Below are 14,837 nucleotides of genomic sequence, written 5' to 3'. Positions count from 1 at the left end.
TTAAAGCATCCTGGTTTCCTCTTTTGAGCAATCATGGAAGTGTAGGGAGGCACAAGAGATCATTCAATCCAACCTCTACCATCCCAGTCAAGTGGACAAATAGACAAACACCCTTTAGAGTTCCCACTGCAAATGAATTCTGAGATGTTCCTCAGTTACCTGCTCTAGAACAAACAACCTTGACTAGGGCATAGCCTCTCCTGAGAGTAACCTTGATCTTATATGCTCCACTTCAAGCTCTCATCCTGCCCCACACCTAAATGAAAAAAATACCATAGGGCTTCCCTGGTGGCGCAGTGGTTGAGAGTCCGCCTGCCGATGCAGGGGACACGGGTTTGTGCCCCGGTCCGGGAGGATCCCACATGCCACAGAGCAGCTGGGCCCGTGAGCCATGGCCGTTGAGCCTGCGGGCCCGGAGCCTGTGCTCCACACGGGAGAGGCCACAACAGTGAGAGGCCCGTGTACCGCAAAAAAAAAAAAAAAAAAAAAAACATAAATAACAAACTAAAGAATCAGCTCGCCTTCAAGTTAAATTATCTTATTCCTTTATCCTTTAATCACCTTCACAGCTCTCTTCTGAACCTTCTAAGGAGCAAAAGACAAAACTGATTAAAGTGTTATTTAACAGGCTAAATAAAATAGTACCTTAAGAATCCTACATGAACAGAATTATTGTTCAGATAACATTTTAGAAATAAGATAATTTCAAAAACCATAGCAGAGAAAGATACTTAGTTTCGGACCCAAGCCTTACCTCACACTTTAAAGTACTGCTCAAATACGAGGATTTAATTAGCATGTGTACAAGCAGGGTAGGCAGAAGGCTCAGAAAACAATTTCAAACCTACCACACACCTGTAACAGCTTGCAAAACATCACCAAACTAGCTTAAAATGACACAATCAGAAATCAATAGTTATTTCTAAGTGAAGATATTCTGACTCTCAGATAAAGAGATGCACAGTTTTCAACCTCAGTTGGGCTCTAGGTGCTACCTCACAATCCGATTGTGGTGGCTGAGCCCTCTCCAGCCCTTTCTCAAGTCGTCACCTTCCTCAAGTGTCTAACTTGGCCCCCGTTACTCTCAGCAGACAACGTTACATCCTAGATCCCAGGAGAGAAAAGCACTGTCTGACCAGAATTACCCAAACTTTCTTTCTCAGGTTCACTTTTCCCCTTTAAACTACACTGAAAGAGAGTTTGAAATCCCCACAGAAAGAAAATACACCTCAAGGGGTCCTAGACATCTTCCAAAGTACCTCCATCCTTAAGCTCCGTTTTTTTTCTCTCTATATGTTATTTTATCTTTTACCCCTATGACAACAAAACCAGAGCCCTCATCCCCAAGTGAATCCACCCACCAGTGCACTGATGCCATCCTCCCTACCTTATCCTACACACCTTGCCCTCTCTCAACTATCTCTAGTTGAGATGGAGATACTATCAGTCTTTCCCTCTCTCCTGGCCCCTTCCCATCAGGATTTTGTTGCTTTTTATTCCCTTAATGGTGTCCTTTTTTATGTTGAAACAATTTCAAACTCACAGAAAAGTTGCAATGATAGTACAAAGAACTCCTAAACACCCTTCACCCAGAGACCCCATTCAACTTTTGTCAGTTGCCTCAATGACACCTTTCATAGCAAAAAAGATCAGGCACTGCACCCAGCTGTTACATCTCTCTAGTCTCTTTCAATGTGGAAGAGTTCCTCAGTCTTTCCTTGACATTTTTGAGGATTACAGTACATTGAAGTAGATTTGAAGATCTGTGCTAACGGAGCTCAATTTGGGATAGTCCAGTGCTTTCTCATGATTTAGATCCTGGTTATCTGCTTTGACAGGACTATCAAGGAAGTGATGCTATATTCTTCTTCTTGCAGCTTGTCAGGGGGCACCGCCACTTAATCAAGATGGTACCTGCTAGGTTCCTCCACTATATTTTTTTCTCCATTATAACTAATAAATATGTTGTTAAAAGGTGCTTTGAGGCTATATAAAGATCCCATATTTCATGCTGCTATACCCTCTAGTTTAGCATCTATTCCTTTTTTTTTTTTTTTTTTTTTTTGCAGTATGTGGGCCTCGCGCTGTTGTGGCCTCTCCCATTGTGGAGCACAGGCTCTGGACGCACAGGCTCAACGGCCATGGCTCATGGGCCCAGCCGCTCCGCGGCATGTGGGATCCTCCCGGACCGGGGCACGAACCCACGTCCCCTGCATCAGCAGGCAGGCCCTCAATCACTGCGCCACCAGGGAAGCCCCCATTCCTATTTCTTGCCTGAATTATTTATAACTATGTTAGTTATCAAATAATTATTATTCAGTTCTATAATCCCTTCTACATTTATTAATTAGTTGGCATTCCATTTTAAGGAATAACTTTCCTTTCATTTATTGAATGATCTTAAATAATACTTATGCGTGTATTTATTTGTATCAGTGTGCACTCAAGGCTTTTTATTATGTTCAATGGGTTATAATATTTTACTACCACTCTTTATTTTCAAGCTCAAATTCTCTCAGATTTGGCCAGTGGGAGCACATTAAACTGACCTCTGTGTCCTTTTTACCTGTTCCATCATTCTTTTTTGAAGATTTTTTTTTTGTGGACCATTTTTTTAAAGTCTTTATTGAATTTGTTACAATACTGCTTCTGTTTTATGTTTTGGTTTTTTGGCCATGAGGCATGTGGGAATCTCAGCTCCCCGACCAGGGATCGAACCCACACCCCCTGCATTGGAAGGTGAAGTCTTAACCACTGGACCACCAGGGAAGTCCCTGTCCCATCATTCTTGAGTACCTTCTAACTTTCGAGTGCAGCAAGCTATTCTAGGCTTCAGCCTCCAAATCAGTCATTTCTCCCTGATTCCTTTTAGTAGAGTATTATTTAAAAACCAAGATTTGGAGACTAGCTCCATTCACTGTTAATAGAGTGCCGCTGTTCCCAGGACCTCCGAGAAGGCCTGGAAAGAGCTAGGAAATGTGTGTGTGTGTGTGTGTGTTTGTGTGTATGTGTGTGTCTATAAACACATACATGCATTTACATCTATATTTATTTCTATATCTATCTACATATACTGAAAGTCACGAGTCCACACTATCAGTTGCAATTCCAATCCATTCCAGCTTTTCCCCTCTATACATACACTATCTTTCTCCATCCATGAAAAACCTGGCTCTCTAAAATATATACACTTATTTGCACAGTATGTAGTCAACCTTCTGACCCCAACTGGCCATCATCACCACCTGGCTCCAGCGTGGTTCCCATGAAACATGTTTAAAGCACTGTCAGTACTCACTGTCTCTACTTCCCCCGCTTCAGTCATTCTCTGACCACTGCAATCGGATTTCCATTCTGGTCGAAGTCACCAGTCATCTCCTTATTGCCAAATCTGAAGGATCTTTCTCACTCCTTTTCTCACCTGAGCTCCCTACAGCATTTGACACTCTCTGAACATTCTCCACTTCTTAAAATACTCTCTTCCTCTGTGAGTCCCCACTCTAACTGGTTTTCCTTGTACCTCCTTGGCCATTCCTTCTTGGACCCCTCTGTGGCTTTCTCTTCTCCTCCCATGCTCAATTATTACAATTCCCAGGGGTTCTGTTCTAGCTCTCCTGTTCATGCAATGCCTGAGGTAGCTCATCCCCTTCCATGGCTACAATTATCTATATTCTGTTGACTTACACATGTATATCTTTAACCCAGATCTAATTCTTAAACTCCAGACCCATATAATGAAATGCTCATCAAATATTATTTTGAGGCTATCTCTCAATCACTCACACAAAACACGTCTAACACAGAAATAATTTTCATCCTATTTCATCCCCCAAACCTGCTCTTCTTTATGAGTACTTCAACGCAAAGAACAGAATTGCCACTTGTTCAGTGGCCCAAACCAGCAAATTAAGAATCATTTCTAACTCATCCTTCTCCCCTATCCCTACACATCATCAAGCCTGGCGGTTTTACCTCCAAAATCTCTCTCAAATCTATCTCCTCAGCAATTCCACAGACCAAGCAATCATCATCTTGTGCCTGAATTACCACCATAGTCTTCTGACTGGCCTCCCACTCCTGTCATTCTTCCAATCTGATCTACACAATCTTTGTAGAACAAATATGATCAGTGCTCTCTCCTTAAAACCCTTCAAAGAATCCCCGCTGTCCTCAGGACAGTCTAGTTCCTTCACATGGCTTAGTAGGCTCTGTGGGATCTTGCCCTAGCCTACCTTTACAACATCCCGGTTCTACTTCAAACTCAAACACAGCCACACTGAAATTTCTTTCACCTCTGCAAACACACAAGACTCCTTTGAGTCCCTGGGCCTGACATACTATTGTCCCTCGGCCTCTTTGCTACACTTCATGGTCAAATTCTACTTAACCCCCAGGAGACAGCTATCACCTTCTCTGGGAATCTTCCCCGGATGCCCCTGCTCCGTGCTCACACAGTGCTCTATATTTCTCTAGAGTGCTTATCACACTTCATTGCAATTGCCTGTTTAATTGTTTAATTTCCCAGCTGAATTATTAATTTTACTAAGATCTCAGAAAGAAATGGACAGGGTGTCTTATTCACTGCTCTATCACCAGAGCCTAACAAAATGGTGGAAACGCTAGTAGATGCTCCCTAAGTATTTAGTGAATGAATGAGCTTCAAAAATAACAAACTCTACAACAGCCACAGCCAAAGGGTGCATTTCACAGACATGCATTAACACAAGGAGTGGAGCAATACATCTTCCTTCACTCCTGTTGCTGATCAATTCCAAGAGTGGCATCTTTATATGTAATAAACAATAATGCAACCATATTAGCCTGAATTGAAACAGAATTGTTTTCCACAAACAACACAGAAGTTCCTCTTCTTTCTCTTTGATAAGTTGGAATGACTCATTCTTTTTCACCCTTTCATGAAGATGACTCACAAGAAACTTAACATGTGAGAGAGCACACGTCTTCTGCCAAGAGAGTTAGAATGAGAGGGAAAGTCTTGGCTCTTTAAACAGCTCTAGGACATTCTCCCTGTATACACTATGGACACACATACACTCACAGTGCCTCAGAAAATATAGAGCATAATTAAACAAAGGAAAAACAGAAAATGAGTTTCTGTAGAGCTCCAAACTGAGCATGGTGTCTAGCCCACAGAAGAGGTAATACCAAATGGAAGTTGACAACAGAGTACAACCACAGCCAATTGCAAACACCAAAGGTTGATGTAAGGGGAAAGAAGAAATCTCTGGAAGGGATTAATATTGCTTCTACTTACTATACACTATCAGAAGCCAGGTTCAAGTTACCTCATCTTTACTGTCCCATTGTACATACACAGAAATGGCCTTTGAAGGACTAAGTAAGCAGCCAAACTGCAGTTCTTTCCAATCCTTAGTGCTGTATCCCAAACTTGGCAGGACCTAGTCATTTCTTTAGACTAAAGTCAAATTGTGCCCTTCGGTATCCTCTAACTGAGGTTACCATAAGGCTTGTTCATAGATTTAGAGGCAAAACAGATGGTTATATCTTCAGGGGGAAACATTTTTATTGTATTTTGTTTTAAATATCAGTTCCTGGTAGATTTGGGGTAGGGGGGGATTGGTCCTTCTCTAAAGGTACTTTGAGAGCATTAAAGGACAGAGGCTATTTTTCTCCACTGTTTTCTCTAGACAGCTCCAATTCCAACCCTGAACTCAATTTTAGAATGTTTAAAGTAGCATAAAGATGCAGTTTTATGTATAGTGACTTAGAAGTTCTCATTCCAAAAGCAGAACTGAAGTATACTGATTGGAGGAGGGGTCCTGAAGCTCATCTGTCATTTTGCCTTTCAGAATCAAAGAGGTTTGAGGACACGAAGCACAGTGTGAGAGGGAGAACTGATGAAACTATGTTTGATGGTCAGAACTTTAATCCATTTCTGCCACTAGACTCCCTGAATGATAACAACTAGTCTTATACTCCCCAGACAAGAGATTGGAGAATGTCCTCACTGGCAAGGTTAAACACACACACACACACACACACACAGAAGACCTATAGCTACAGACACGTGGGCATCACCACATTATAAAGCTGGATTTCCACCTGAATACTGAACACTGAGGCTCATACAGGGCTTCTCATCTGCATTTTTGTGCTTAATCTTCAGAATGAATTGACACCAAGAATAACTGACATTCCAGGAAAGTCTCTAATGTAAAAGACAGATACTGAAACAAGTAGAAGAATAAAGGAATGTGGAAAACAAAAACAATGCAAAGAAAACTTTAAAACTACTTAGAATATTAGGTAAAATTCTAAGAAAAATGAGAGACATTATAACCATGAAATACAAATAGGATGCAATTTTTTAAATAAAATAACAGAAAACTTTACAAAAAAATTTAAGTGATAACAAAAGTATATCTAATTTAAAAATGTAAGATAAAATCAAGTAAATCTCCCAGAATATAGAATAAGAAGACAAGATGGGATATAAAAGGGGAAATCTAAGAATATTTCTCAGTCTAGGAGGTCCAACCTGATTAATAGTTGTACCAGAAAAATAGAACAAAAATAATTAATGAAAAATGATAAACAATATAATACAAGAAAATTTCCAGATTGAGTTTCTAGATCAGAAGAGTCCACAAGATGACTATCACAACAACAACAAAAATCTACTCATTTTCAAATTTTCAAATATTAGATTATCAAAGATACTGAAATCCTAAAAGCTTCCAGAAGCAAACACAAACAGGTCTATACAAGAAAACAGAAATTAGAATGTAATTACATTTTATCTACAACACATTCTCAGGAATCTATTGCAGAAAGTGTTTCACCAAAAGTAGAGAGTCAAAAAGAGAGAGAAACATGGGTCCAAAGAAACGGGATTCCATATTTAATCCGTGAGAAAGATGAAGGAAATACCTAGAACTCCTAGAAGACAGATGATGGGAATTCCTAGAATGATAATAAAAGGAAGTTTCAGGACAAAAGTTAAGTAGAAGGTCTAGAGAGTAACCAAGCAAGATCAGGGAGATGAGAAAATGGCTCTAGGAGAGAGAGTTTCAAAAAATAACAAAATTAAAGGAAAAATAATAGTAATAATAAACAGTGGACAGATTACCAGGGGAGTGTGACTAAATTTAAAAGGTATGCTAGAGAGTTTGTATATGATTTAGAGGAAGTAAAAGGGAAAACAAAGCAACCAGAACCATGAGGCAATTATTAACTCTGAGGAAAACAGAAAGTTGCACAAGAAAGAAAATATAATTTTAGGACACCATGTGGTTCAGCTTTGAATAGTATTTTCATAATATAATAATATAAAAACTGAATATTGAATTAACAAAAAATGGCCATATGACTACATTGGGAGGGTAGAGGGAGGCAAAATGTATACATTGGGGGCCAAGCAGGAGTCATCAGAGAGAATCATGTAGGTTTCTCATCCTCTAGGTCTGAAGTCAATAGATAATATACAAAATTATATTATTAGAAAAATTAGAAAACACTAGTAGAAGTATGTTATTTGGAGAAATGAAGGTAATCAGCAGAACATATAAGTAAAAGTTTAAAATTATTGATTCTGAGGAGTAGGAAATAGGAACAGAAAGGGCTGGATGGACAAGGAATTCTATTTTCCATATGAACCTTGTAGTAACATTTGAGTTGTAAAATTATATATATAACTATTAGTTTGATATAAAGGACAATTTAAAACACAGTAGGAGAATATTTATAAATAAAATAATGTGCAAAGTCTGGTCCATTAAAAAATATAAATATACACATACCAGAAGCTTTTGAATGCATACAACTATTACTACTAATTATCTCTGAGTGGTGGGGTTGCAGAAGTTTTGTTGGTTTCTTCTTTTCCTACAAAGATCTGTATTGCTATTTTAACAAGAAATATACTTTTTTTCACAAAATATTTTAAAGTATTTGCTTACCTTAGCTGATTTTTCAAAACTTAAGCCTCCATCCAGCTTGAAAAGAACTGTCATGTTGTACCCAGTCTGGTTTCCATGTCCATGAGGCCACCAAGTTTCTATAGGAACACTCTTTAAAAAAATAATACGTCAATCTAAGTAATCTGTAGCATATTTTCAGCAAAATAATATAGTAATTCAGAGCATCCCATCAATTTCTCATAGATAAGCACAGAGCAATATAAATCTCCCTCCTTGTATTATGCCAAATTATACCAATCCATAGATAATATTTAAAAATCAGCATGCTAGGAGTTTAGCATGGATTAATATACCAGAAGGGAAGGGAAAGAACAAATAACGTGGGCATTCAGAAAAACAGCTCTTCCCATTGCAACACTCAGCTAACATTTATTCTACATTCTTAACATTTAGAATCGGACTTTGAGGTTAACTCTTCTTTCAAGCCCAGAACTAGAAAAGTGTTTTGAGTTCTTACTTTATCTGAACAGTTACTGAATGCTGATTTGCTCTATCCTTTTCAGCTCACAATTGTCAATTAGAGGAATAAGAAAAGGAAAAAGAAAAGGTAAAATCCAGTCCACTTCTACTTACGAAAGATCATAAGTTTAGAGTTAGAATTCTGTATGTAGAATAAGTACCAATATTCAAAATAGTTTACAAATACCAAAAATAATCACAGCTTTTAAGTATGATGCTTAGAATGTATTTTGGATTTAGGATACTCCAAATACTGCAGAAAAATTAAAATATAACACACCTGACTTTTTGAGAGGCGAGGATGCCAAATTAATCACATAACCTCCGTTTTCTTAATCTTAAAATTTGGGAAAATCATTCCTTAGCTTGCACACACACAAAATATATAACAGATTAAAAGTAAAGAAAAAAATGGAAAAAGTACACTTTTCTTTAATACTCAGGTCCTTCTTTCTAAGCATTTCTTTTGAACAACACTGCTTTTCATCTTAGTGCTTCTCGGGAAGTACCACCATTCACCTTGTCAATTTTCACAAAGAGTTTAACAATCCTTTCCCCATGATGAAGTTCAACGCTGTTTGTCTGTTGTATTTTTAATTCAGGGATGGCTATAATCGCTTGACCCAAAACTGGCTTTGAACTGATAACATCAAAAGAAGACTCTATTTCAAGATTCCACTCCTGGATATTGTTATCTAAGGTATAAAGAGAAAAAGAAAAAATACATATATATTATGTAGGATTCACTGAAAAAATGACCAAAGCAGCTTCTAAACTATAAGTGCTCCACAAATGCAATCCTGATCAAAAGTTCAGGATTCACTCTAAACATAAAAATTCTCTTTTAATGTTTAGAGTTTAATCCTTAATTCTGAAGAATAACCAAAATTATATTTTTATATATACTTCTACTCTAAAAATGTTACAATCATAAGTCATAAAAACTTTATAAATATGGCACAAATAGAAAATTACAAATGAAAAGATAACATAAATCTTCCAAGATTTATCAGCCTTGATTTATCAAACATACTTGCTTGCTCCCTTTTATAAAGTAAAAATACTGAGGGTTTTAAAGCCATATAATAAGTTATAAACTTAGATGTATTAGAATTAATCCAATGTGGAAAAAATAAAGATGCCTTTTAAATGTAATTATTTATCCAAGAAATGTGTACTGAGAACCATCTAAGTGCCATGTTCTTTGCTAAGTGATGGGACTTAAACAGTCACCAGGGTAAATAAACATGGCCCCTGCCCTCATGAGCTAAGGGTCTAATGGGATGTGGACAAGTACAAACGTGTGATAATACTAGGATAGGAGAATTAAACGTTGTTTAGAAAAATATTCATATTCCCTTTACCACATTTTTATTGCTCTTAAACAGAAGCACACACTACAATCTGATCCAAAGCTGTTTATTTTCTAAAACATCCCTAAATCTTTGACAGCTACCTCACCTTTAACTCGAAATCATATTCCCTCTGGTTTCCCTTACTATCTCTTATTTCAAGAAATAATAATAGATAACATTTACCAAGAACTTACTATGAGCCAGGCACTGTTTTATGCTCTCAACATGTATTAACTTATTTAAGCATCACACCATTGCTATAAGGTAAATTCCACTACTATCATCATTTTATAAATGAGAAAACTGAGACAGAGAAATTAAGTAACTTGCCCAAGATCACATAGCTAGTAAGTGGCAGATGTGAACCAAGACATTCTAAAACTAGAGACCTCTAAAACATTTAACCTCTAAATTCTGCCAACTCAATCCAAATAATTTCCCCAAAACTACGTATTAGCGGTGCTCAGGATTTTTACAGTGGGGAGAGGATCTTATTATATAGGAGAACATTTAATGATGTCAAGCTATGATAGACATCAAATATGTCCTTTGGCTGAGTCTTTGACCAAAACAGCACAGATTCACAAAACTGGTGAACTAGAAGTATGCCAATAGATCACCTAGTCTACTTTCCAATGTGTTTGATTCCCTCTAGACCACAGGCTAGCAAACTATGGTCCTTGGGCCAAATCTGGACCACCTCCTATTTTTATAAATAAAATTTTATTGGAACACAGCTGCTATGGACTGAATTGTATCATTCCCCCCAAAATTCATATGTTGAAGCCCTAACCCCTAAGGTGATTCTATCTGGAGATAGCGTTTTTTAGGAGGTAATTAGGTTAAATGAGTTCATATGGGTGGGGTCCTATTCTGATAGGACAGTAGCCTTGTAAGAAGAGGAAGAGATCAATTTCTTTCTTTCTCTCTCTCTCCCCGCACACCCCCTCAGCCCCCAACCATGTGAGAACACAACTAGAAAGCTGGCCATCTACAAGCCAGGAAGCAGGCCCTCAACACAAACCAAATCAGCCAGCACCTTCATCTTGGACTTCCCAGCTTCCAGCACTGTGAGAAGTCAATTTCTGTGGTTGAAGCCGACCAGTCTTTGGTATTTTGTCATGGCAGCCCAGCAGGCCAGACAGCAGCCATGCTCACATTTTACATATTGTCTTCGGTTGCCTTCATGCTACAGAGGCAGAGTTGAGTAACTGCAACAAAGGCCATACGGCCCAAAAAGCTAAAATACTCACTACCTGACCCTTTACAGAAAAAGTTTGCTGATCTCTACCCTAATATATTTCCCCCGAAAGGCCATTCTAATCTGTTTTTAATAACTTAAATATAATGACAAAAACCTCTGCGTCCCTTTCTGCTAGCCTTGACTATTGGAAAGTCGTTCTCTACACTGATTTGAAATCCACTTTTCTTTCATTTCCACCTAGAGGTTTTAGTTCTGCCCTCTAGGCCTCTCCTACCAGCCAATAACCACCAAGTTCAAGCAGGCTCCCTGGGACTTCCCTGGCGGTCCAGTGGTAAGATTCTGCCTTCCAATGCAGGTGGCACGGGTTTGATCCCTGGTCAGGGAACTAAGATCCCACATGCCGCGCAGTGTAGCCTAAATTTTTTTTTAAAAGGCAGGCTCCTTGGCCATTTCCTATCACTTCTTCAGCAGAGAATCAGCTGCTTGTAAGGGCCTCCAGCAGGAAGACAAACAGAGTAATTCCCAAAGGTTACTGGCCAAATTGTCCAGTTTCTATTGCTTCTAACATGGAAGGTTCTAAAGTAAATCGGCACTCCTCTGGAGCTCATCCTGTTAACTCCTTCGGGTGCCACTAACTGAAAAAACTAAAGCTGAGGAATTAAAAACCCAACGTGAAGATTTACAAGCCTATCGTGTCATTACCAAATACCCTACACCAACGTATTTTGCCCTCTTTTCTTCTTCCAAATGAAGTACAACCCTCCCTTCCAGAAGGAGAACTCCATGGAGAATTTCAGTAGTTTAGGTTCACAGAGCATATTGAGAGTCTTAATTAATAATTTTCCCGGGCTTCCCTGGTGGCGCAGTGGTTGCGAGTCTGCCTGCCGATGCAGGGGACACGGGTTCGTGCCCCAGTCCGGGAGGATCCCACATGCCGCGGAGCGGCTGGGCCCGTGAGCCATGGCCGCTGAGCCTGCGCGTCCGGAGCCTGTCCTCCGCAACGGGAGAGGCCACAACAGTGAGAGGCCCACGAACCGCAAAAAAAAAAAAAATAAAAATAAAAAAAAAATAATTTTCCCGGTATTACCTGGTCACTTCTTTTCACTGGTTAATTTTAAAATGTATAATCTTATTTCTAGTTAAGGAGAGCTCCCCCTTAAAAATCAAGACCCATTTCTACAATGCAGCTTCCCAGCATATCTCTTCCAGCACTAACAAGTTATCCTTTCCTAAAGAATACCTATCACCCCCAGCTATCCTGAAGTGGAATGCAAGATCATTTCAAAAATGGACAAAGTACCGGGGATGGGATAAGAGAGAAGACAGTTTACTAAATGACTTAAAATCCCCTCCCAGGTCTCCCTCTCAATGACACCAAGTTTTGCATCCTTCCTCACCCTGACTAATCAACCCTGGGCCCAAACAGGACAGGAACTCATTATCAAAACAGGGTGGAGAGCAAGCTGATGAGTTCTCTCTACAACTTGAGGCCTTCCCTGGCCTGGAGCCTCAGCGATGTCCTAGCTGATGCCCTGCTCCCTGCAGAAGACACTACAGTCTATAGTTTGTCCCATTTAACCTCAACCGGGCTTCCCTGGTGGCGCAGTGGTTGAGAGTCCGCCTGCCGAGGCAGGAGACGCAGGTTCGTGCCCCGGTCTGGGAGGATCCCACATGCCACAGAGCGGCTAGGCCCGTTAGCCATGGCCGCTGAGCCTGCGCATCCAGAGCCTGTGCTCCGCAATGGGAGAGGCCACAACAGTGAGAGGCCCGCGTACCGCAAAAAAAAAAAACCTCAACCAGGTGGACAACCCAGGGCATGGCAGAGAATGTGGTTCTGGCCATTGATTCATTTTCAGATTCTTCCAAAGCTGATTCAGAGAGGTTTCTTCAAAAACAAACAAACAAACAAACAAATCACCATGAGTCTGACTCAGATGGGAATTTGTAGAAAGGGTAACCAGCCTTACAGCCCAGATGAACGTGTGCTGCTTCTTCATGCAAACAATATTCAGGACAACTCCAATTTGTGTAGATGTGGTCAATACATTTAACCTTTTTTTTTTTTTTTAATTTATTTGGCTGTGTCGGGTCTTTGTTGCGGCACACAGGATCTTCGTCACAGTGTGCGGGATCTTTTGTTGCGGCGTGCGGTGTTCTCTCTAGTTGTGGCATGCAGGCTCTACAGCACGCGGGCTCAGTAGTTGCAGCACAGGGGCTTAGTTGCCCCGTGGCATGTGGGATCCCTACCAGGGATCAAACGTGCGTCCCCTGCATTGGAAGGTGGATTCTTAACCAATGGACCACCAGGGAAGTCCCAATACATTAACTTTTAAAACCCTCTAAAATGTGCCAGCTACGGGCTTCCCTGGTGGCGCAGTGGTTGGGAGTCCGCCTGCCGATGCAAGGAACGCGGGTTCGTGCCCGGTCTGGGAGGATTCCACATGCCGCGGAGCGGCTGGGCCCGTGAGCCACGGCCGCTGTGCCTGTGCGTCCAGAGCCTGTGCTCCGTGGCGGGAGAGGCCACGGCAGTGAGAGGCCGGCGTACCGCAAAAAAAATTAATTAATTAAATAAATAAATAAAATGTGCCAGCTCCTTTTATAGTCCCACGTAGTCCACTTCTTTGTCAAGATGTGGTCAGGATAAAAATTTAAAAAAAAACAAAAAACAGCTTTATTTGGTGGTCTAAGAGGAAAAAAGAAACATATAGGAAGACATGGAAGTAGAAAAATAAGAAGACGGCTGAATTACACTAATTCAAGTGTGTCCATAACTACAGAAAGACTTACTCTCAAACTACACCTTAAGCCTTGCTTTAACTGATTGTAATTAAGCCTCAAATATCAGTACCTTCATTTAATCATATATCTAGCTTCAAAAAAAACTGGTTCTTCCACACTTATACCCTCACTAGGCTGTAATGAGTGCTGTAATTTACAAAAACAGGGAAAAACCATGGAATGTTAGAGGCAAAAGAAACTTGGCCATCTCCCAGCTACTTTGCAGTCGTGGTATTTGAGGCCTTGACTGCAGAACTAGCTCACAGCTCGCGAGCCAGTGGACAGGACAAGGGCCCAGGTTTCCTAACTCCAGTGCCCTCTACCTTCCAGGCATCTCCCACGGAGGCGCCTATCAAAAAGAAAGACACTAGCCGGCACGCACAGATTGAAATTTGCATATGAACAATGAGGAAAACCAGAATCAAAGGTGCTTTTTGTCCTTCAGAATCCTAAATCCTAATAGCAAATACTATACTGTGAAACAAAGCATTTGAAGGGACTGTAACCATAAAATATTAGCCTCTTAATATGAGCATCTTTGTAAAAAAGAAAAAACACTGAAAGCTACAAACATAAAGAATGTGTCTGACCTTCCACTAAATGCATAATTACATGGTGCCACAGTTCCTCCATTTGTCAAAACACTATCTTTGTAACCTAAACTACCTGACAAAGACATGACAACAGTTATGTGAGCATTTCTGCCAAACAGTGGAAATACATTTCTTGAATAATTACTGTCTGTGAAACTTGACAGGCACTATAAATTATACCCCAATCACAAAGAGCAAAGATGTTGAATCTACTTAAAGAAACAAAATATACCCAAAGGTCACAGTTAAGAATACAGGATGGGGCTTCCCTGGTGGCACAGTGGTTGAGAGTCCGCCTGCCAATGCAGGGGACAGGGGTCGTGCCCCGGTCCGGGAAGATTCCACATGCCGCGGAGCGGCTGGGCCGTGAGCCATGGCCACTGAGCCTGCGCGTCCGGAGCCTGTGCTCCACAATGGGAGAGGCCACAACAGTGAGAGGCCCGCGTACCGCAAAAAAAAAAGAATACACGATGGCACCTGGAAGGGC

General features: G+C 40.3%; 1 protein-coding gene across 1 annotated transcript in view; it reads right to left on the bottom strand.

Annotated features, from left to right (window-relative positions):
* Window positions 1-14,837, bottom strand: part of MANBA (mannosidase beta) — a gene marked incomplete at both ends in the record, with an annotated part of 144,998 nt that overhangs the window by 101,128 nt on the left and 29,033 nt on the right. Inside the window, 2 exons of the mRNA XM_079719116.1 lie at window positions 7,941-8,051; window positions 8,940-9,115. Coding sequence (XP_079575242.1) covers window positions 7,941-8,051; window positions 8,940-9,115 — 287 coding nt within the window. The remainder of the gene's footprint in view (window positions 1-7,940; window positions 8,052-8,939; window positions 9,116-14,837) is intronic.

The sequence above is a fragment of the Hyperoodon ampullatus genome (assembly GCF_949752795.1).
Source record: "Hyperoodon ampullatus genome assembly, chromosome: 1".
NCBI lineage: Eukaryota > Metazoa > Chordata > Mammalia > Artiodactyla > Ziphiidae > Hyperoodon > Hyperoodon ampullatus.
The sequence above is the reverse complement of the archived record's forward strand: the minus strand, read 5'-3'. Positions and strand labels throughout refer to the sequence as shown.